The sequence below is a fragment of the Kogia breviceps genome, chromosome 3 (genome assembly GCF_026419965.1).
Source record: "Kogia breviceps isolate mKogBre1 chromosome 3, mKogBre1 haplotype 1, whole genome shotgun sequence".
Classification (NCBI taxonomy): domain Eukaryota; kingdom Metazoa; phylum Chordata; class Mammalia; order Artiodactyla; family Physeteridae; genus Kogia; species Kogia breviceps.
In genome coordinates, this window is record NC_081312.1 from 78,776,878 (window position 1) to 78,801,713 (window position 24,836).

Consider the following 24,836-nt stretch of genomic DNA (forward strand, 5'->3'; position numbering starts at 1 on the left):
TGAAAACATTCCATAATATCCATTCATTCAGCAGTTATTGCATTTTTCAACACCTAGGTAAGTACCATGACAGAATGAAAAATAAGACATACTCCGTGGCCTCAAGGAGTGTATAACCCTGTAGAGTGAGGTAGACACATAATAAGCAAACAAGTATCGGGTAGCCGTGTGGTACAAGGAAAAGAGTATTAACTGCGGAGATCAAGAGACTAAAATTCAATTTCCAACTCTGCCACTTACTAGTTGTAGAGTTTTGGCTAAGTTATGTAACCTCCCTGCCTCAACTGCTTCATCTAGAAAATGTAAAGAGGGAGAATTAAATGAACCACATATACATAAACTGCTCTACATATACAGTAACTCTTATTATTATTATGCCCTGTTACAGGGACTGAGTGGAAGTATGTGTGAGGTCTCCTAGGAACACAAAGGGTTATAAAAGGGTCAACACTACTTGACGTTGGGGGGAAGAGTGACCTCTGACCTGACTGTATTTCCAGGTGAAAGTTGCTGAGAAGAATATCTACCCAGTATGTTGGAGTTCATATCCTCTTAGAATGAGCCTTAACTAATCTGACATAGTGAGGTGGAGATGGTACACTAGCCCAGCCCCGAGTCCACTTCGCTTTACAAGTAGCTCCCAGGCATCACAAGACCTGGAATTTCTATTTGCCCTGACATTTCAGTATTTCTAGTTCCCTTACCCCCTTCTGTTTTTTCTAGTCTAGATTATAAACTTGAACAGCCTTTGGCCTGGTCCATACACTATCACCAGCAATCTTTCTAAAACATGAACTTGGTAATGTCCCTACCGTTTATGAAATCCTCCTGGGACTTTTCATCCTTTGGGATGAAATCCATACTGTTTAGTGTGGCCCATATGGCTCTTCATGACTGTCTCTTCCTCTTCACCAGACTCCTCTCTTAGATTTCCCCTCTGTGTTACCCTTAAAACTATCACCAGACTGGGCTCCCTCCACATGCTATTGCCTCTCTCTCCTCTGGAGTTTTGAACATGCACTCCCTTGCCTGAAATATTCTGCCTTCCATCTCCTTCCTGGCTTTGAAGAACTCTTTTGAGACTCAGCTTGGGTGTGACCTTCTGGCTTCCTTTCCTAACCCTTTCCCTCTGGTTCAGCTGCCCCACTTCTGGGTCCTCGTGATACCTGCACGGATTCTGCCATGACTCCTGTCACCCTATCAATCTCTCTACATGGAGAGTTCCTTGGGCTCATAAATCATTTCTGTCTCCCCACCTGGCTCAGTCCTGACTCATAAAATACTTGTGATCGTATCACAGAACCTGAGAGAATCTCAGCCGTCATCCTACATGCAGTGCAGGAATGCCCTCTCCAGAGATTAAACTGAGTGCCTAACAAAAGGGCTGCTTCAAATGTCAGCCTCTTCTGTGTTTAGGGGGAGGGAGTGAAGACTGGAACAGAGACCAAAGACGAGAACCATTATGGGGAGAGAGGCCATTGGCTCTTCTTGAGTATCTAAGTGTCCTGGGAAAGGGTGTAACTGGACCTGCTCTTTGTTAGCGTGGTCCTTGCAGATCGGGCGGGGGAGAGGGTGATGGGGTGGCATGTGTTGGAGCATCCCCACATGCTCCTGGACTGTGCTCTAGAGAGCAGCTGTGACTGTGAATTGAGAGTATGTAACTCCATAGCCCAAATATGGAGCCCCATATCAGCCATCCTGTGGCCTGCGACTGGCATCTCACTAGGCAAGTGTCTATGCATTAGGCAAGACCAAAGATTTACCAACAAGGCTGTGTGGTAGCAAGATGCCTGCAGTAGCAGACAAGGATCCAGAAATCCCACCCCACCCCACTTCAGACTGATGAAGCACACTGGGGTTCTTAAACTGTTCTTTGGAGGGGCCCAGAGGAAGGAGATTCTGGACTACCTGGTAGGTATGTTTGAATGGTTACTGAACACATAAAAGAACTCTGGAGTTGATGGAGGGTTCATGTGGATTGCACAGTGGTGAGGAACCCAGTAGCCCACCAGGTGCCCCTTGCAGTTCTGATGCTCTGATGGAGAATCTTTCCCTCTGAAATAGGTGTTCACTGACTCCCAAAGGGCTCCAGGTGAGGTTTGGCTAAACAGGATATGGCTAAACTTACAGTTCTTAGGTGTCAGAGGAAATGCAGTATCTATTTTCTTTTGGTTTGCTTTAATTTTGTGGGAATCATGAGATTACTAGAGTCTGGAAGTGAGGGCTTTTGCAGATATGGAATGAACTAGGCTCTGAACTGCAGCTGCTACAACATCCTGCCCAATCCCCCCCACTCCACCCCCAGCCCCAGCTCGGCTCCAAGACTCCATCATCTTTATTTACTATTCCACTTGACTCTGCAATGTCACCCCAATAGGTGGGTGTGGGCTGTCTGAACCCTCACGTGCCTTTGCACTCTGCATTGGCTTTATTGCTTTAGTTTTGCTGCTGCTATCTTTCCATCTTTTAGTAGTGTTCCTCTCCACCCCACACACTTATATCTAGATCGGTATTTCCTGTAAGTCATTTAATGGAGAATACCCAGAAACAGGGCTTCTCAATCTTTTTCAACCCACACCCCATCCTATGTTTTCTCACTCTCTCTTCTGTGCATGCCCGCCTGCCAAGTAGTAGGTATCTTGTTCTCCTTGTGAATGTGTTGGGGGAGAGGGTGGGGATCTACAACTATCTTCCTTTTTTTTAAGATCCTTGGCTGAAGCATTGTGGAAAAATTGATAGACCCCAGAGGTGAGGTAAAGACCCTTCCAGCACCCAGAAAATTTAATATTTCTGCTGTAGATGCAGCCCAAACTCCACCAGGAGGAAATGGCCTTTCTGAGTTTGTCTTTCTGATGGAGGGTCCCTTTCTTTCTTGCCTCAAGTCATCATCCTCTTTCCAGGAGGATCTCTTCTCCTCCCAGGGACTCTGAGCCCTCACCATCCAGCTCACCGCCACCACCAGATTCTGTCTCCTAGGAAACCCCCTGCTACTTCCTTCCCCAGCAACCCAGAGAAACATCAGTCCCCATTTTTGCTTCCTCACATTTTCCACAGCCTTACCCAGTAAAGCTTTATACCTTGTCCAACATTGCTATTTTACCATTAATTGTGGTTTTATTGTGGAAAATTTCAAATACACCCAAATGTAGAGACAGAAGTTCAATGAACCACCATGCGCCCATGACCCAGCTTCAACAATTATCAATTTTTGACCAATCTTTCCCCCATTTCCCTCCTTCACTATCACTATCATTGGATTATTTTAAAGCAACTCCAAGATATCTTATCATTTTATTTGTAAATAATTCAATATTTATCCCTAAGAGAATTGTTTTAAAAAAATATAGCCATATACAGAAGCAGACACATGGAGCAATGGAACAGAATAGAGAGCCTAGAAAAAAACCCACACAACTACAGTCAATCTATGACAAAGGTGGCAAGAATATACAATGGAGAAAAGGCAGCCTCTCTAGCAAGTGGTGTTGGGAAAACTGGACAGTCACATGTAAATTAATGAAGTTAGAACACTCCTTCTCACTATACACAAAAATAAACTCAAAGTGGCTTAAAGATATGACATGATACCATAAAACTTCTAGAAGAGAACATAGGCAAAACATTCTATGACATAAATCGTAGTAATGTTTTCTTAGGTCAGTCTCCCAAGGCAAAAGAAATAAAAGCAAAAATAAATTAATGGGACCTAATCAAACTTAAAAGCTTTTTTACAGCAAAGGAAACCATAAACAAAATGAAAAGACAACCTACAAAATGGGAGAAAATATTTGCAAATGATGTGACCGACAAGGGCTTAATTTCCCAAATATACAAACAGCTCATACAGCTCAATATCAAAAAAACAAACAATCCAATCAAAAAATGGGCAAAAGGCCTAAACAGACATTTCACCAAAGGAGACATACAGATGGCCAACAGGCACATGAAAAAATGTGTAACATTGCTAATTATGTGAGAAATGCAAATCAAAACTACAACGAAGTATGGTATCACCTCACACTAGTCAGAAGGGCTATCATCAAAAAATCTACAAACTGGGCTTCCCTGGTGGCACAGTGGTTGAGAATCTGCCTGCCTGCCAATGCAGGGGACATGGGTTCGAGCCCTGGTCTGGGAAGATCCCACATGCCGCGGAGCAACTGGGCCCGTGAGCCACAACTACTGAGCCTGCGCGTCTGGAGCCTGTGCTCCGCAACAAGAGAGGCCACAACAGTGGGAGGCCCGCACACTGCGATGAAGAGTGGCCCCCGCTCGCCGCAACTAGAGAGAGCCCTCGCACAGAAACGACAACCCAACACAGCCAAAAATAAAAACAAATAAATTTTTTAAAAGATCTACGAACAATAAATGCTGGACAGGGTGTGGAGAAAAGGGAACCCTCCTACACTCTTGGTGGGAATGTAAATTTGTACAGCCACTATGGAGAACAATATGGACGTTCTTTAAAAAACTAAAAATAGAGCTTCCCTGGTGGCACAGTGGTTGAGAGTCCGCCTGCTGATGCAGGGGATGCGGGTTCATGCCCTGGTCTGGGAAGATCCCACATGCCGCGGAGCGGCTAGGCCTGTGAGTTATGGCCACTGTGCCTGCACGTCCGGAGCCTGTGCTCTACAACGGGAGAGGCCACAACAGTGAGAGGACCACGTACCGCAAAAACAAAACAAAACTAAACTAAACTAAAAATAGAGCTATCATGTGATCCAGCAATCCCACTATTGGGCATATATCCGGAGAAAACCATACTTCGAAAGGATACATGCACCCCAGTGTTCATTGCAGAACTACTTATTATACAATAGCCAAGACATGGAAGCAACCTAAATGTCCGTCAACAGATGAATGGATAAAGAAGATGTGGTACACATATACAACAGAATATTATTCAGCCATAAAAAAGAATGCAATAATGTCATTTGCAGCAACATGAATGGACCTAGAGATTATCATACTAAGTGAAGTAAGTCAGACAGAGAAAGACAAATGTCATATGATTTCACTTATATGTGGAAACTAAAAAAAATGATACACCTGAGCTTATTTGCAAAACAGAAACAGACTCACAGACATAGAAAACAAACTTATGGTTTCCAAAGTGGGAAAATTAGGGATAATTTTAGGGATAATGAGAGAGAATGAAAATTAGGGATAATGAGAGGGATAAATTAGGAGTTTGGGTTTAACAGATACACACTATTATATATAAAATAAACCACAAGTTCCTACTGTATAGCCCAGGGAACTATATTCAATACCTTGGAATAACTTATAATGGAAAAGAATCTGAAAAAGAATATATATATGTATAACCAAATCACTTTGCTGTATACCAGAAAGTAACACAACATTGTAAATCAACTGTACTTCAATAAAATAAATAATAAAAAATTAAAATCTCATAATATCTCATAACACCTAAATACCACCGAATATCCAGTCATTACTCAAATTTCCCCAGTTGTCTGATCAGTGTCTTTTTCATTTGAGTCAGGATACAATTAAGACTCACACATTGTATTTGGATTGTATGTCTCTTAAGTCTTTCTAAGTCTATAATAGTAGTTCCCCATCTATTTTTTTATTCCTGCCATTTATTTGTTGAAAAATGCTGGGTCGCTGGTCCTGTAGAGTCTCCCCCATTCTGGATTTTGGGGATTGCTTCCTACTGGTGTGTTTAACCTGTTTCTGTTAGCAGGGAGTTAAACCCAGTGGTTCAGGTTAAGATTGTTTGGGCAAGAGTATTTCATTGACAGTGCTTCATATTAATCACACCAGGAGGCACATAATATCTCTCTCTTGTTTGATCTGATTGACTAGTGGGTTCAGGTGCTGCTGGCCTGGTTGATCTATTAGCAATTAACTCTTTGGTCTTTCACCTGGTGGTTAGAAGCCATTGACGATTATTGGCCATGACAATTTTCTTTTGAAATCCACATAAGAGAAGTTACTCTACCCTCTTCTTTCTTTCTCAAGGGCCCCTCACGACAAACTTCACTGTTCCTCAGTGATGACCAACGTGTCTCACACTACTGCTCTCAGCAGTGATTTCTAAACTTTTGTGAGGTCACAGATCCCTCTGAGAATCTGGAACTTCTAAAGAAAAAGGAAACCCACGAGGTATGCATGGGTATGCATAGGCACGCAGAATGCCAGTGTCAGAGGCTCTTGGACCTCAGATTCAGCCTGCACTCTACAAGCTTGTGTGCAGCTTTGACCTCATACGGAATCTTACTCCCCTGACCTCCCCCTCTAACTCGAAGACTTTACCTCTCGAATTGGTGATACTGTCTTTTGTTCTCTGACTTTACAGTTTTCCTACTTCCTCAAGCCCTTTGATCTTCAGCTCCACTCAACTCTGTTTCCTGTAGTTGTCACAACGGAAATGTCATTCATTGTTGCTCAAAATTTTTCCTTTGCGGAGAATCCAAACTCAGCTTCCCTCAGGTGACCAACTCTTTACCTTTCCCTCTTGTTTTCTTTTGTACCTATTGAAGCTTATTTCAAGCCACCTCATTTCCACTAATCTTTTGACCTTTCTCAGATCATTGATCCAACCCGACCCATTACAGAGCCTCATGTCTATAATGGGGCATCTCAGGGTTGCTTTCCCTCATGTTTTAGAATCTTGACTCCTTGATGTTCTACCGTGTGCCAATCTGTGGGGTTCACTCTCACTTCTGCCCTATCTGCCCTTCCTCCCAAGATGCTGACAGTGGCTGGAGAAGGTTTCTAAATAATGTTGGCAGGGTCCTTACGAATTCAGACTAAGTTATTAACTGGGCTCTCAGAGCAGTTCATGCGCTTTCATTCATCCTCTCCTAATTCCCTTATTTCTGTGCAACTCAAGATGTTGCCCATGGAACAGCAGCACCAGCATCACCTATGAACTTATAAGAAATGCAAAATCTAAAGCCCTTCCTGGAACTACTGTGTCAGAGTGTGTTTTGTTTTTGTTTTTGCGATACGCGGACCTCTCACTGTTGTGGGCTCTCCCGTTGCGGAGCACAGGCTCCGGACGCGCAGGCTCAGCGGCCATGACTCCCGGGCCCAGCCGCTCCGCGGCATGTAGGATCTTCCCGGACCGGAGCAGGAACCCACGTCCCCTACATCGGTAGGCGGACTCGCAACCACTGCGCCACCAGGGAAGCCCTTAAACTTAATTCTTGATTTCCCCTATGGATGACTGCATCAGTCAGGGACCAACCAGGAAAACAGAAAACACTCTAAAGATTTCAAACAGAAATAATTCAATGTAGAAAATGGGTTATACAGGTGATAGAAAGGCCAGGAAGCCAAACAGGAGTTGGTGAAATAACCCAGAGATTAACAATATGACAGAAGCCATGGCCTCCTTAGGTTGCAGGGACCAGTGGAAGAGGTGACATGACTGGGGCCCAGGGACGAGGCTTACCTGGCAGGAGATGGAGCCTCAGAGAAGATGCAGCTACCGGGAGCAAAAATGAATTACCTTGTTTTCTTCTCCCATTTTCTCACCTTCTACTCCGCCCTCAGCGACCTCACATTAAACCCAGCCAGAAGTCAGCTGACAAGGCAGCCTGCGTAACAGGGGAGGGCAGAAAAGGCATTGGAAGGCGAACAAGCCTAACCCAGGCACAATGACCTCCCCTTCTCCTGCTTCACTTCTACTTCCTTCCTCATGACCTCAAAGCATGTCTTTAGCCATTTTCCTTCCTTCTGTCCAATCTTGGAGAAAGAGATGTCCTTTGTTTTTTCTAAGAGGACTGGAAGTGGTGTAAAATGTAATTTAAATGCCTACAAAACACAGAATCCATAAAGGAGACCCTCCCAGCTCTGTACGTCTCTAGGACGTGAGGGAACTCTCTCTTAAAATCAGATGATAATGATGCTCCTGAAATGATAGTACGGGTTGTGGAGAAATTGCCTGGTGAAGCCCTCTAGGAAAAATGCCTCCTGCCGTAAAACAGGGGCCAATTCCTTTTTTGATTTGTATAAGTAATAACAGACTCACATGCTAACTAAATATGGACAAGCTATTTTCTATTAGACAAGTCACTGACATTTGGATTTATTACGCAGTTATTAAAATTAAAATCAAGAATGATCTTTCTCCCTGAGTCCTTTCTCGCTGCCGTCTCCCTCTTATAAACAATGAAATTGAGGCCAATGATATCAAAGCCTGAAACCATCATCTCTTTTACAGTGAGGAGGTATAAAGAGCATGAAAATAATCTCACCAGTGAACCGATTCCTGCCAGCCTTTCACTGATTTTTCTGACTTGGGAGGACTCAGCTGAAAGAAAATTGCCTGCCTCTTCAGAAGCATGCAGGAGAGCACGTCTGCACCTGCCATTCCAAGCTTTGAAAGCAGCATGGAGCTGAATGACCTACTCAGAGCTCATGGATTGGATGCTTTGCTGCCTGAGGACCTGGCTGGTGTCAGTGTGAGTCCCCAGTGCGCCCCCCAGAGCCCAGCCCTGTGCCTGGCACATGGTAGAAACAATGTTTGCTGAATAAAAAGTCCGAGTCAGCAGACCTTAGTCCCTGAGTCCTGACTGTGCCACTTTCAGCTTTTCGTGGAAGCTGAGTCTCAGTCCCACCATCTGTAAAATGGGAATAATAATGCCCCCCCATTTACTTCACGGTATTATTGTTAAGATCAGATAAGATCATATCTGTGAGTTTGTTCTAGTAAGCAAAGAAAGTGTTTTTATAATGCTCTAAATTAAAAAGAAATTCACATACTCATGCTTGCATACACATTTATTAAGATGCAGCCAAGTGAAATGTGTCAGCTCCTCCTGGGTACAATCTTCTTTATTGGTGTGTAATAATGCTCAAGGGCTGGATTAACTACATAATCAAAATCAAATGCCAGCCTTTTACAGACTTGGCCAAAACAGTGACACCCGAAACACCATTTTAAACTGTAAGAAATCAGAGGACATTTCATTCATTTGCTTTTTATTGTTATTGACACATACATTTTAATTTTAATGCTCATTGCAGCTCCACAGTTAAAGAAAGAAAGCTCTTATCCTAATTTAGCAGAAAGCAGAGCTATCAGTGTGAAGGACAATAGGATATCAAAATACAGCTGCTTTTCATCCATACTTGCCTAAATTAGAAACATGCTGCCATTCACAGGGGCTCTAACAACGCGTGCACATAAGCAACACCAAGGAGGTCTAACAGGTCGTGTGGGTTTCCACTCAGCATTTTCACTTTACTCTGGGTCCTTATCCTCATCTGAAAAATGAGGGACTGACTTCTTCGCCACAACATTGTCCAGTCTCTGTCCTTGCAGATATGGATTGACACTCTGAAAAAAACACATGGTTTGGAGTCGTACGTGAACATTGGCTACAGACATTGCACAGAAGAAGTGAACGAGAATTGTTTCTGGCCTATTGGGTTAACAAGGTAACAGTGGTGCCTACAACCTACCAGGTGATTACTCCGGTGCACTAATCAATACCTCAGTGGCCAGAGAAACACTGACTGACAGATGTGTCTCTGTCTTTCACACAACTATCTCACACAGCTAAGTATCTGATACAATTTGGCTCCATCCCCTTTTTTTGGCATAAAGATTTGAAGTGAACCAGCTAACAAACCCTCACTATTAACTTAGATACAAAGCCTCACATGAAACAGAATTATTATCCTATGGCCTTATCTTAGGGGAGAGAGAGAATGTGAACTGCATTAAATCATTTTACAAGAAGAATGTTCTAAAGACGATGCATCCATTGTCTTTAGGGCCAAATGGGAATTCGTATCTGCAGAGTGGTCACAGATCACCTGTTGCTGTGACTGACTCTTTCAAAGCAGTAATCTACTTAAAGAGGACGCACCAGGGGCTCTAGCAATCATTTTCACCTTCCCTCAGTCAAATTCAAAACGTGAAGAAAAGAAGGAAGTTATACAGAAAGCTCCTTTATTTTTGACTCAAGACTCCACCATCTGAGATCCTTTTCAGCTGTTGGTATTCTGAACGAGTCAAGGTTTTTCCCTTCCTTCTCTAATCCATATCTATTTTCTGAGGTTTGGATTTGAACTAGTAACTGGAGCTTTACAACATAGTATTTAGCAAGCAGAAAAAATTCAGAAGTTTTGGAAGATATTTATTTGTTGAAGTTGGCTGCCAATAACTGAAAAAAAAAAAATAAGAAAGAAGCTGTAGTTACAAATAATCAGCAATCCCGTCACACCTCTAGTCCCCATGGATGAATGGAGGCATTCTGCAGGGGGTCTCTCTTGCCCACGGGACATTGTCTGCCATAACTTTCGAAGGGTGAGCGGACATTCTCCAAAAGAGAAGGCCTGGAATCTGAGTTTAGTATTTATGAGTGTCCTTCCACATTCTGACAGGTAAAAGCATGAATGATGAAAGGTCCCACACATTCTGCAAAAATGCATCACCAACAGGCTGAGAATTACAAAGTATGCAATGTCCTCATATATCTGAAAAGTGATATGTCACCAAATAACAGTACTTTGCTGGGAAGCATCTTTAAAATATTTTAAATAACTAAAATACCTTTTTATATCAGGAATTGTCAACTGGAATGGCCTGGCCTATCCCAGGGAATCGTATCAGAATCTCTGGCTAGGTGGAGCATGTGTGGACTGAAAAAGTGTATTCAGTATTATAAATATTTTGATTGTTTTTTAGTAAAAATATATTTTACTAAAAATCCTAATGTATTTTAAAAGGATATGAGATATTCATGTTATCAAATATGGGAATAAAGGGTTGATAAACTCTTTAAATAATAGTAGATCTCAAATATCCACAAGATACATCTTAAGAGTTAAACAGTTCACGAAGTCATTTAAAAGGTGAATTGACCTTTTACTCTTGAAGCAACTAGGAATTCAACCAGATTTGAGCAAGTATAGAAATTTGCATAAAACCACCTGAGGCTCTGTTGTAACTCTGGGGAGAATCCCTCCTGGTAAGGGACTGTCATGGCAGCAAGTCCTCTGGCCCAGACCCAGAACATGCCAAATGACAGAGGGCAGGGGAAGTGAAATAATGAGGAAGTAACAGGAGCAATCACTTGAACTTTTTTTAAAAATTTAAACTACAACAGTATTTTTATTTTTTAAAATTTATTTTATTTTATTTTGTTGTTGTTGTTGTTTTGTTTTTCGGTACGCGGGTGTCTCACTGTTGTGGCCTTTCCCGCTGCGGAGCACAGGCTCTGGACGCGCAGGCTCAGCGGCCATGGCTCACGGGCCCAGCTGCTCCGCGGCATGTGGGATCTTCCCGGACCGGGGCACGAACCCGTGTCCCCTGCATCAGCAGGCAGATTCTCAACCACTGTACCACCAGGGAAGCCCTACAACAGTGTTTTAAAAATATATATATATTTATTTATTTGGCTGCACTGGGTCTTAGTTGCAGCATGTGGGGCTTGAACTTTCTTGATAAATGTCTATGAGTATTGAATCCTATACATAAGAGTAATAATAATGATGATACTTGGTTTTAATTATCCTCTGAAGAACTCAAGGCACTTAGATATTTACCTTCTCCCTTGGGTGAGAGACTAGCTAGGTTACACAGAGAACATTATTGCCACTTCACAACCGGCAGAACCATTGGGGTGGGATCCCCTGCTTTCAGTGACCTCTGGAAACCACAGCAGATGCTGAGCTTCGTTGGAGAAAGCCTTGACTTTTCACAAAAGCCCATAATTTCTTTATATTGATTCGCGCACTTGAGGGAGTCATTTAAAGTCTTCAGTCAAGGTGGGAACACCACCTGAGGCCTGATGACAGGGGAGGCAAGTTCTGTTTCTCCACCAGACCTGAAAGGACCCTGGTTTACGGCATGAGCAGAGATCTTTGTATCAATAGATGCCTGAGAGTAGGAAGAACTTGATACCTCTGGGTCAAAGTGATCTTTACTTTCATAAACTCTGAGCCTTTCCTATGTAGAGGAAGTTGAAGCCAAAGTAAAATCCTTTATAACATGGGTTCTAGCCAGAATCCTGAGTTTTGGTAATCACTGGTCTCATGGAAAAATGACCTAAATCATGACCCACAGTCACTAACTGAGTCAGGGTAGAAGGGATAGTGAGCCGGGAAGTAGAGGCAATTAAAGCTTCATGCTAAGTTACTCATTTTGGTACGGTCATTGGTCTGATTTGGAAATGTCCTTGTGCCATGAGGAGATGCTCAAGCCATCTTACTGGTAAATTATGGATATTCTGAGCTCCTGGAATAGAATTTCTTGATGGTCTCTCAAGACCGCATTTATACCCTTCGGACCCTTCCTGCCATCATCTGCCACTAGAAACTAATCACCCAAGAAAAACCCCTAATAACACCATTAACTCTCTGAAGATCTGTTTACAAGCAAAACTTTGCTTCTCAAATAGAAAACTGGCCACGGGTCTTCTGCATTTTGTCAGGCAGCACAGGGGCTTGGAACTTTCTGTTTCAGGGAACTGAGGAATTAATGTTGAGTCCAGAAAATCGAGACCTCTTAAAGCATTCTCTGCCTGGATTCGGCAAAACTATTCAGAATGGCCACAATTACCACTGTCCAGATTCCCAGATTTTGCCAGGATCCAGGCACTTGCTATTCTAAATAAACAGTCAGTAGCCTTGGGTATACAGTTTGGTTTGTATATTTTAACTAAAATGGTTACTCCCCGGCAGCACTTTGCTATGTAATAAGCAGGACTTTAACTTTTTCCTTCATCTGATCCAACACAAATGGCAGGTGGTTTTGTCTAGTAAGGCACCAACCACTGACCATCTGTTCAGTCTCAACACCATAAAATGCATTGGAAACCCAAAGCAAATTGACATCAGCTTTACAAGAGGCATCACTGTAGTGGGTAAATGCACAGCACCTTGGGCAGCTCAGAGACGGTTAATAACTAAGCCTACAGTAAATTCACCAGTCAGCGAACAAATACAATGGATCTAGTGAATTTTTACATCAATCTGGCTAGAGCAAGGGAAAAAAGTATGTAGAAGGAATGAGGTTTGTTCATCTCATCTTCTGTCCCTACATTCCTTCAAAATTATTGCCTGGAGCAGGCAGTTCAACACCTCCTGGCTCCTGTCTTGAGTTTTTATATAATTGATGCAGAGGTGTGAGCCATTTCCCCCGGTGGCCTACAGACCCTTTGAGGAAAGACATACCCTCCTGTACTCCCTGCACCCCTACACCCATGGTAGGGATGCAACTGACATTTTGTGAGTGCAATGGAGCTCGTGGAATTGCCACAAAACTTAGCATGCCACTAAAAATCACATGATAAAACTTGGGGAAGACATCGCAGAAACCAAGGGCAGACTTTTTAGGCATGGCCCTTGTCACTCGGGACCACTGTTCAGCACGTGAAAGGATTCTGCTACTTTCCAACCACTGAGGCTAACGGCCTGTCAACTGCCCCCGCTCAGAAAGCTCCAGGCATCCCCACAGCCCGCCAGCCAGCCAGGCGTTACCCTCCGCTTGCGTCTCTGTCCTCCTTTCATCTTCTCATACAGGAGCTTCTTGTTCTAGAGCGGGGAGAAAAGAAAACACAAATGCAGAAGTATGGATCACATTTGGTCAACGTCTATTTTACACCTGGTGTGTCCCCCTGGATACCGGCATACACATATTTTGGAAACGAAGCCAGATGAAAGGAATGTCGTGGCAGAAAGATAGACCACAAGAGAAAAGCCGGTGGTTGTACAGCTTTTAATAAAGTGCTCTGCAATGCCCCGAGGCACACCAGTGTCATCAATAATCACATAAACAAGAAAATACGACATTCTAACACACAAGGGGCACTGGAGACCCATCTCCTCACTTTGAACAGGCTTTGTTTAAAACAAACAATTTAATCTTATTTTACGTTGGTATCTAACTCCTTTTATGAGCTGTACACATAAATCATTCTCTAGAGTAGGGTCTGACTATTAGTAACAATCCTCTGTGTAAGCAAACGAGACACCTGACTTCTGTGACCCTCCCTCTTGTGGCTTGAGTCAGTGCCCCCAGTCAAGGCAATCGGAAAACCATTCGGTCTATAACATTTTTAATAGAGTGAACCTTTTAAAAACTGCCAAAAAACTTCTTGGCAGAAGGAAAGTTGTGTTGGGGCTAGGCCGTGGGGACAGGCTCCGTTACCACAGTTTGTGTAAGTGTTTCCTCATATTGCTGGATTTCAAACACGTAGTGGACTTAAATGAGCTCTAGAATATCAGACGCATGCTGAATAGATTTCCATCCTTGGGATTACAAGAGACAGAACACTTAACCTGAGGGAGAACTGGAGAAGGGGAATTGGGGGCTTTCTTAGGTTGTTGTTTTATTTGATTTTTTAATCAGAAGGGAGATAATATATAAAAGAGGTGATTCATCTTACTCTAAATAAAATATCCTGACATTGATTAAAAAAAAAAAAAAAAGGAGACGACAGAGTTCTGGTAAGGAACATGTTTCTATAATCCTAGTATCTCCTGAGCTGTCTGGATATCAAATTTTTTTTTATGATAGATTTGCAAATGAAAATGACAAATGCCAAGAACGAGCTTCATAGTTTTCACGTTCATTAAAATCTACTCCACTCACAATTTACAATGTGTGTCTCTTGCCCAACCTCAGCTATGCACGGAAGCCGTGCCAGGGTGTCAAGGAGCCTCCACAGCCCCGCAGGCCGGTCCTGGCCGCAGCCTCCATCTCATGCTTATTTGGAGAACTGGTCAGTTTAAATCTCAGAAGGGAGAAAAGACGGACTTGCAGATCATTCTCTCGAGGAATGAGGATATTGCTGTGAAGCTCCTTCCCATTGTCTGTACTTGCCTTTCTGTGGATGAAATAATTCCTGAGGCAAGAGAATGTCCTGGGAGTTCGTGCTAAAGCTGGGGAAGGGGGTTGGGAGATAGGGGGCCAGGAAAGGGGCTTCTTCATGTGCATCATCAGGATCAGCTGCCTGAACGGGAAGGAGGGCACAGGGGCCCACGAGCTGGTACCATGGGGGTGGGACAGACAGTCAGCCATGGCAGAGGTCCACTGTGCCGCCAGCAGGGTTAAAGACAGCAGCATTTTAGTTACTCCCCTTTAGAAGGTCGTGGGACAGGTTATACTCATAAGAGCCTTCATTCAAAAAGAAATGCAAAGGTCTGTCAGGTCTTCCTCTCAAGGATGGTCCCTGTGTTTCCCTAAGAGCACAGGTTAGGATTAGCAGGATGCTTTCCAACCCCTCCCTGACAGTGGCCTTGGCATTCCCAACTAGCCCCGTTATCATATGGATTTAAAGGCAGGGACTGGCAGGTGGGTGAAAGAAGTATACAAAAACGAATGAGAAGAAACCAGCCCCTCTCCTGACACCCATTCCCTATAGGTGGGGTGGGGAGTGGGGAGCAGTGAGCCTGTTTTCCAGGTGAGTAGCAGGTTTGAGTTCAGGGAGAGAGCTTTCCATGGTGCCATCAAGATTTTGGACAACTGCCCAGATCTTGGCTTCAAATTCCATTCCTAAATGGAACCAGAGAGGCTTCTTAGAGAAATGTCTGATTCTAGGGCTAGGGCAGGGAAAGTACAAGGATGAATGAGGTTGGGTATCTAATTGGGCCAGAAAGTAAGGAAGTACTCAAAAAGTGATGAGAGGGGGCTTCCCTGGTGGCACAGTGGTTGAGAGTCCGCCTGCCGATGCAGGGGATGAGGGTTCGTGCCCTGGTCCGGGAAGATCCCACATGCCGCGCAGCGGCTGGGCCCGTGAGCCATGGCCGCTGGGCCTGCGCTTCCGGATCCTGTGCTCCGCAGCGGGAGAGGCCACAACAGGGAGAGGCCCGCGTACCACCAAAAAAAAAAAGTGATAAGACATAGCGAAAGGAGAGAAAAGCCAGCCTGCAGAGACTCCCACTGGTTAAATCTAGGACAGTTTGAACAGTAAAATAAATAATAATAGGAAACAATGAATCTATACTGATACTAAATTTTAAAACAAATAAATAAATGGGGGAGCAGGGAAAAAATCTGGCTTAGAAGAGAATGCCAACCAAGAAATGCCAAAAGAATAGTAGAGTTTTAAAAAAAAAATCACCATTTTACAACTACCATAGTTATCACTGATGCTGGTGAGTGTCATCAATGAATACTAAAATTGTTAGTTGAAAGTTTAATGGGTATAGAATATTTATACAGTCTTGAAGTAAATCCCCATAGATCAATGATTAATTTCGAAGGGAAAGATACTGATTTTACACTGGAGAAACTTGGCAGACACCACATTGCTCAAGTCACCACCAATTCTGGGACAAACTGCCTTCATAGGCCTCCCGAGGGAAACACTAAGAACACATCAGAAAGGCATAGCTCATGTCTAATGATACGGAAACATGAGAGAAACCCAAACTGAAGAGCATGTGACTCTTCAGACACACTGAGGGCATGAAAGATAAAGAAAGGCAGAGGGTCCTGTGTCTCATTTCTCCCATGGCTCAGGTTCATGGCTCCGTTCAACTGCATCCGATTATTAAAGACCTGAGCTGCTGATGAAAAGATGCGGAAAGCACTTGGAAAGGAGAAACATTTGCTTTCGAGACAACTTTTTCCTAAGTGAGTAACACTCAGCAATGAATGTGTGGAGGGGGAGATGGCTGACATCTATGGTAGCCAGCCTTTGGTCCAGCTGCTCAATGCTGTGGATACACACATCGTCTGAAAGACAAACCAGTCCTAGATAGGACTCGACAGGACCTCTGTACAGGACACACTATGAGTGATGAGCCAAGAAAAGATAAGGAATTTATCCAGTTTTTACAGAACTCTCAGAGTTGAATGGTCTGGTTCAAATACAAGCTCTGCCAATCATCAGCTCTTTGGTAGTGGGCAGGCTATTCAAACTCCCTAAGCCTGTATTTTCTCATCTATAAAATGAGCATGATAGGGAAGGGCAGACTGAATGAAATAATTCATGTAAAGTATTTAGCATAGTGTCTGCCTCACAGTATGTGCTCAACAAATAGGACTATCTTATTATTATTATTCTTACTATCTGATTATAAAGTACAATCACTATTGTCATCATCTTTGTATTTCCGTCACCTAACACAGGGCCTGGAAGGCATATGATGTGCATTTAATAAATGTATCTTGATGTATTAACAAAGAGAGAGGAATGCAGGAAATTAGATAGACACTGATATTTATAATATGTGAATCGCTGCTCAAAACCCAGCTAAGCTCCAGCTAATATCAAAGACAGGAAAACATTACTAGCAAATAAGGAATCAGGGTCCTGTGTGCAGGTCTCTTGTGAGAGATAATTCCTTTGTTAACTTAAAGGGTAATGGAGCTTAAGACAAGCTTGAGACCATCATTCTTTATAAACACTAAGGAAAGCTTCGGGGCCCCAGCTTGCAAAAGTAAGACATACTCAATTCACACTTCCATGTGAAGATCAAGCAAATCATGTTTGACTGCTGGGTGGTAATGAGAAAATAAATGAAGGAAACTTAAGTTTAAACAGACACATAATCACAGATGAGAAAGGTGTGTAAACATTGTTCCTGGTCATTGATCTGTAATAGTCCTAACTTCTAGTCTTTAGCTCTGATGTAGACAAAGAATGGGAGTGACTGAGAGAAAACATATCAGTATTTAGAGAAGGAAGCAAAAAAGAATGAGAGATGGTGGCCGGCCTTGTACTGGAGTGCTGGGAGTGAGTGGAACGTGATGAGAGAAATCTGTAAAGGTTTTCAAGAAGAGGTGAGGAAAGTTGGCAACAGAGAAGTTTCCATCTCTCCCACTTCCTCAGTTGGGCTCTCTGCCCTCACTCAGACTGTTCTCCATTTCCCCCTTGCATCCTTTCCCTCATTTCCAGCCTACCAGTCATGCGAGGTAGACATGTCACCCTAGAATTCAGTGCTGCCCTTTTTAGTGTCTTTGACATCCTCAATTGTTATCATACAATTGACCACGTGAGTCCTCAGTCCTGGGTCTTCCTCTACCCTTCTCTTCCATTTTCCCCAGTAATTTAACCTGGTATACTCATGGTATAGCTGGATCAGGAAGCTGAACAGTGCTAAGTTGAGTTCATTTTATTTTCATGCAATTCATCACAAGATGCTAAGCTCATCGAAGACCACTACCATGTTGATGACTACTGTATATCAAGCACCTAGCACAGTGCCTGGAACAAATCAGTCTCCATCCTGGCCCTTGCTCCAGTTTGGCAATACTTTTGCCCATCTCTTATGGATTGCTTCCCAGTGCTCTGCTGTGGTCTTCTACTTTTTCCTACCCTGTCTCTGCTTCCTTCTTTCTCTGCTACCTCCCTCTCTTCTTCCTTTCTTTTTTTTTTTTTTTTAATTCCCTCAGAGGAAAAGTTCATACCTTCCATTTCTTATAAACCTGATATAGCTCTTTTTTCCTCCTCATGCTGTGTATATGCCATACACCAATTCTAGTCAGTTCCCTGGCCCCCTTGGAAATGCCTTGGATTCTCATCGTGTTGGTGAAATTCACTTAAATGCTCTATGTTCACAGCCGTCATAACTAGAATTACCTTCTCTATTTTTTTCCTGCCTTTAGTCTCTTCTCTCTATATTTCATCATTCCCTATGCCACCCTAATAACTTTTATAAAAGACTTTCATGATTTCAGTCTCCTATTCAAGAACCTATAGATGATTGCCTATGTAATTCAACATATTTAAGTACTGCTAGTAGGCTTCAGGATGGCTCTACAAATTCTCCCTAACAGAGCTGCTTATGAAAAAGAAGAGAAATAGAATAACACGTAATGGAAAAAGCAAAATTAACTTAGAGTGTATTGTTGCTTTGTTGTTTTAAGACAGGAAACGTGCATGTTGACAGGAGAGGGAATCAAACTGCTTGGATGATGGAAAAGATGATGGAAAAATGAAAGTGGTTATTAATGAGGAAGGACCTCTCTCTCTGAAACAATGTAAAAGGAAGTGAGAGAATTTAGTCCTGAGATCACAGTATTCCTAGTAAAGTAGGCAGCAAGCTGGCTGCCAGTAATGAGCTGAGAAGAGACCTATAACTTTAGAGGGGCTTAGGCAGTTAGGAGTATCTCCTCATTCCTCATTCACTCACTCCTTCCACAGATGTATTGACCACCTATGTATATGTGAACTAACACTTCCTAGTATTTTTCCACTTTGCTCACATGGCTTCAGCATTTGATTACATCATCCAAGCCACAGGTAGATAGATCTCTCTCCACTCAATTGTGATCGTGTTCAATTCATTGTTTCAGCTTGTTAGGATCTTCTTGAATCCCAACTCTGTCATTCAGGCTCTCCCTTTCAACTTTGTGTCTTTCTGAAGAATCTGATAAGTTCATGTTCTATAGTTTTTATTACAAACATTTATAAAAATGTGGAGTGGGATAGTGCTAAGACACACAGGATATTATGTGAAATCGCTCTCCCTCTTGACATGGACTCTTTAAGAAGCTCCCTTCTGGTAAAGTTCTCATGCCTAGGTTGTATCCCTCCACTTCTTCAAACAGGAGATCATGAAAGAGCTCGTCAAACACTTTGCTGAAGTCCAAATGCACCATGCTCACTTCATTTCCCTCATCAAGCTGGCAAGTAAATGAATAACACTGGCATGTAGAAGAATACAATTAGATTGACAAAACTTGTTTTTTAGCAAACCTACGCCAAAGGGTCATGATTTCTCTTTTAAGTGCTTATAAACAATTTCCTTAACTGGCAGTTACAGATTCTTGCCTGGTATTGACAGCAAGTTCACTGCTACACATTTTGGAATTTATCTTCTCTTTCCATAGAGCAGAATTACATGTCTGTTTCTTAGCTTCTGGCATGGTCTTCCCTTAGTTCTGCAGAGATCATCTCCTTCAGTCTAGAGATAAAACTTGCAAATTTTCTTAGTATCCTTTTTTTTAAAAACAAAAATATCATATACTTCCTATAAGAGCTGCATGAAACACTGATGAGACTTTAGGGCATGTTGTGACACAGGCTATGGAGTAGACCAGAGTAGAAGCCTCTGGGACTACAGCCGATGAGACTGGTTCAAGTCCCTGACTCTTCGGATGGATTGGTGTATTGAGCCCTAGACAGTGAGTGTGGTTTGGAATTAAAGTCCCTCTCAACCAGAGATTTCTGGAAAATATCAGCTTCTAAGCAATTTTCCTTCTCTCTCCCCACCCATGTTGCTCATCTCTGCCATCAGTACCTTCAGAGTACCAGAGTATAAGACCGATTAGCAATTAAGATTGGACTTACCCACTTGCCCAAGCCTGGATAGTCATGTTCTGGATCAAATAGGTGCTGGTGTAACTGGAATTCTCGACTGAACTCTGCTGTGTCAGGGGTGTTTTCTAGACATCCATCATCTACTGCAAACAACAAAAGGTTTTTGAGGAACAGCCACGACATCTATTGTTATTCTAAGAGTTAATTTATTAAAAACAACTAGGCACCCAAAGGTCAGAATCTATTCACATCACTCTAAGTCACTTTCCTTCTGGGATTTGCTCATCCCAGACTCCCACTCCTCTCCTACCCATGGCAGAGACTGGTTGGCTGCTCCCCAAACCCACTTGCCATTCCCTGTTGGCACATGGCTAATTTCCCAGCCTTGCTATGCAATCAGGTGGAGTGATATGCCTGGGTTTGGGCCAATGGAATGTGGGCAGATGTGATGTACTCCACCTCCAGGCCTGGCCCATAGAAACCTTCTATATGACCCCCTCACCTTCTCTCCCCAACCCCCCGCCTTCTGTCGGTCTGCTTGCTACATGTTGCTGACCAGGGCAGCTGTAGCTGTCAAGTGCAAAGATGAAAGATGGCAGTCTGCGTTGCTGAACCATCCACCCCTATCACACCCTCATCCACCTTTGGCAGGACTTCACACAAATGAGAAATAAACTTCTATTTTGTTAAGCCACTATTATTTTTTAAAAAATTTTTATTCATTTAATTTTTGTCTGTGCTGGGTCTTTGTTTCTGTGCGAGGGCTTTCTCTAGTTGCGGCGAGCGGGGGCCACTCTTCATCGCGGTGCGCGGGCCTCTCACTGTCGTGGCCTCTCTTGTTGCGGAACACAAGCTCCAGATGCGCAGGCTCAGTAGTTGTGGCTCACGGGCTTAGTTGCTCCGCGGCATGTGGGATCTTCCCAGACCAGGGCCCAAACCCGTGTCCCTGCATAGGCAGGCAGATTCTCAACCACTGAGCCACCAGGGAAGCCCAAGCCACTATTATTTTTTATCTGTCATAACGGCAAGTATTTCCTTCACTGGTATACTTCCATTCCACATGACTCACTCTGTTTTCTCTTCATTGGGCTCTTTAGAAATGATTCTGGCTTCTTGGAGAAAGTCCATTATATAAGAACAATAATTATTGGACAGTACTTGATGTTGTGTGTTGTAGTGGTAACAGGGTAAGCTTGGAGTCAGAAAGCTAGACCCAAGCTCAGGGTTCAAATCCTAACTCATGAGTGATAGATGGGTTTAGTTTCTTGGGAAAGTTAACTTAGTCTAAGTCCATTTATTCATCTATGAGATGAGTATAATCAAATCCTTACCTTACAGGGCAGCTATGAGGAATAGAGATGATCATATATAGAGCATCTGGCACATAATAGGTTTCTTCCATGTTTAAGTTCCCATATCTCACCATCTTTCTTTAAATAACAGTTCATATTATCAATGCTCTTTGAAATAAAACATGTCTTCCATTCAAACCCAAGAAAGGTTATTCCTCTTGGCTGCTGCTTTTACCTAAGCCCTATCATTACTAGACACAATACTCTGAAAATAAGCCATTTTTTTTTCTGTCTCTAATGTGTTTTAGACAACAGCTTTAAAAAGGGGGGCTGGGGAGGGATGTGAATTTTGTGCAGGACTAGAATGAAAGAGACTTCCTTTCGAAGGGATAGTGAGGCATCAAAGTCAGTACTAAAGCGGGTCTAATACAATCAGCCAGGTAGTCTGGTCTCTTGAGACTGGTCTGACGCCTTCCAGCAGCTTTAAGCATCCAGTCTCTCAGCCCTTAACAGCATGAAGCTCCTGAGGAAGGCACTAGCATTTGGAACAAATCCCTAGTGTGGCTCTGACGTGGCTCCCCACTTCTCACTGAACTATTTATCTAACTTCATCTAGAGCAATTAACATGGAGGAAAGGGATAGCAAAGCAAGAGAGGTCAGGCAGTCTGCATATGGCAGCGTATGAAAAGACAGGGAAGGAAATGGCAGGTAATCTCAGACAAGAAAGGTCCTGGGAGCTGGGTCCTTTTATCCAACTCTATCAGCCCACCCTGACTGCTCCATCTCGGAGCTCCTAAGTGTTCCTAATTATTGCTTGATCACGTAGATCTATATATTGCTTTTCTTTCAGGATAAGCTACATTGAATTTTTTTTTAAGGCACTGACTATGTCTTCATTTTACAGATGAAGAAACTGAGGTCCAAGGGAGTAAACTGACATACTATGATTAGGACAAGAACTCAGATCTCTTGGCTCAACCTCTGGTTCTCTTTCCATTCTCCAACAACAGTTCTCAAAACTTTGGTATGCTCCAGAACCACATGAATGGCAGGTTAGAATATGAATTTCTGGGTCCTACCCCCAGAGTTTTTGATTCAATAGGTCTGGAGTAGGGCCTGAAAATCTGCATTTCCAGTAAGTTTCAGGTAATGCTGATATTGCTGGGACTATATATTAAGAACCACTGTATTATACGATATCGAATCAATTTAACCAAATCCCCATGGAGCCTGAACTGGCCTTTCTTCCTTCCCATCCAAAGTCCCACAGCAAGTAAAAGGTGGCTGATTCAGATTTTCCTGTGGTCCTGGGCCAGCGTCCCTGCACTAGCTTGGCCACATCCAAATACTCTGGTCGTCCCATCCCAGGATGAAGCCTCTGTGCCCCTTGGAAAACAGAGACCTTGCCCTAAATGAGAAGAGGAATATCTTTCAGAGAGAGCCTGTATTGAGTTTCAGAAAAGCTGAGGGGCCAATACTGACAGAATTTTCAGAAAAAGGCAGCATGACATGGTGGTTGCATGCACAGTTCTGAATCAGGTAGATCTGGGTTTGAGCCTTGGCTCAACTACTTGCTACATGGATAACCTTGGTGAAGTTACTTTCTAAGTTTCCTTATATGTAAAGTAGGGATAATAAATACTACCTATTATTATTATTAGGTTGTGGGGAAAAGACTACTCTGTTGCTGGAAGTGAGTAGAAGCCCAAGGAAAGAGATTCATTTCTTACTAGTGGCAAAGCTACTTATAATCAGGATGACATTTAATGAGTCCTTACTCTGTGCTGGGTGCTGTACCAAGTGTTTAACATGGATAATTTCATTTAATTCCCCAATAACCCCCATTTTGCAAATAAGGAAACTGAGGTGCAAGTCGTTCACCAACTTGTTCGAGGTCACATATCTTGACCTTGGGTTTGAATTCTGGTAGTCATCAGTCTAGAGCCACTACTCTGAACCACCAAGGTAAGCTGCTCAAAGCCCAGCATAAGTGTAGCACACTCACCATTCATTCTCTTTGGAATTGGGTGGTAGGAAAGTGGGAGCAGTATATGAGGATCCTTCTCCCTTAACCAACTTCTTCCCTTCCGGGGCCCCCTCTCTCTCATGCTGTCTCCCAGCCCCCAAAGAAATAGTTCAGGATAGATGCTCACTGGTTACAACATAGTTGAAATATCGATTGTCAAGAGAAGGTAAGGAAAACAAATGAGCATGGGTCATCCACACACTAAAAAGTTCCCAAGACACTAAAAGTGGGCAGCGATTGTATCATAGAAGAGGCAAAAAAAGAGAAAATCCTTCTCCCTTTTTATTAAAATTGGAGCAGCCAATTTTAATTGGTTGCAGAAAAGAGCATCAATTCCCAAAGAGGGAGAGAGACAGAAGATAAAGCCTTGGCTAGGAGAGTCCTCTGTGGGTGTATCGGAACACCAGAACTCACCAAGGGTTCTAGAATCAAATTCCCTTTCCAACCCACATACAAATACACAGGGGCTCATCGGAATAGAAATACTATTTCTCTGAACATGTGCAGCCAATGTTAGAATTTTTAATTTCCTCCCAAAGGCTCTACATTTCATGAGAACCCAAGGGCATGCCCACTACCTGTTTTTCCAACTGGACAGGGATTTGGAGGGTCTGGGTAGCCCTGATCTTCACTGAAGTCCTTGGGAATGTTGTCACCGGTCAACTCTGCCACAATGTTTGGGATGTTGCCAAAGGGACCCAAGTGCTGAAGACCTTCATGAGCTCCACCTGCCAGGGAATCAGAAGTAGTTCATTTCAGTGCAATGACATTCATTTCAACTAATATTTATTCGGGCATACCGTACAGACAAAGCACTGTGCCCTATGTTGTGGAGAGAAAAAAGGAAATCCAACAGTTCCTGACCTCTAGGGGGTTAAAATTTTAGTTGTGGAAACAGACACATACTGCACATGTATCATTTCCACACAAGGCACACTGTATATGTGCTATAATAGACATGTTAAAATATAGCATTGGGAGCAGAGTAAAGGGAGAGTTTCATTTGGCTGATAGGATGGGGAGGGCTTCTTGAATGAGTTGGAGCTTGAGTGGCACTGACACAGATGGGCTGGGGTTTGGAAGCTGGGCATGGAGCTCAGGGAAGAGAAGAGGATGCAACTGGCATCCAGGTAAAAGAACAGGTTGAATGACAACAAATTACCACAAAAAAGGGAGATGAAGAAAAAGGTCTTTGTCCTCCTGCCATTCTAGATCAACCACTTAAAACTGGGTGCATTTAATTCAGTTTTCTTCTCTGCACATCTTTTTATATCTAAGTGTTTATTGGTTTTCCACTTACTATTAAAGCATGT

General features: G+C 43.0%; 1 protein-coding gene across 4 annotated transcripts in view; it reads right to left on the reverse strand.

Annotated features, from left to right (window-relative positions):
* Positions 1–8,742: 8,742 nt before the first annotated feature.
* The window catches only part of SCG5 (secretogranin V), a 53,978-nt gene continuing 37,884 nt past the window's right edge, over positions 8,743–24,836 (reverse strand). For 2 of the 4 annotated variants that reach the window (XM_059056132.2, XM_067028912.1), the window contains 4 exons: positions 24,102–24,251; positions 20,235–20,344; positions 13,471–13,524; positions 8,743–9,319 (listed from right to left, as the gene is read on the reverse strand). In XM_059056132.2, the coding sequence (XP_058912115.1) occupies positions 9,224–9,319; positions 13,471–13,524; positions 20,235–20,344; positions 24,102–24,251 (410 nt within the window). In that variant the 3' untranslated portion in view covers positions 8,743–9,223. Of the gene's footprint in view, positions 9,320–13,470; positions 13,525–20,234; positions 20,348–24,101; positions 24,252–24,836 lie in introns of all 4 variants that reach the window. The other 2 variants (XM_067028911.1, XM_059056131.2) reach the window with 1 other exon arrangement.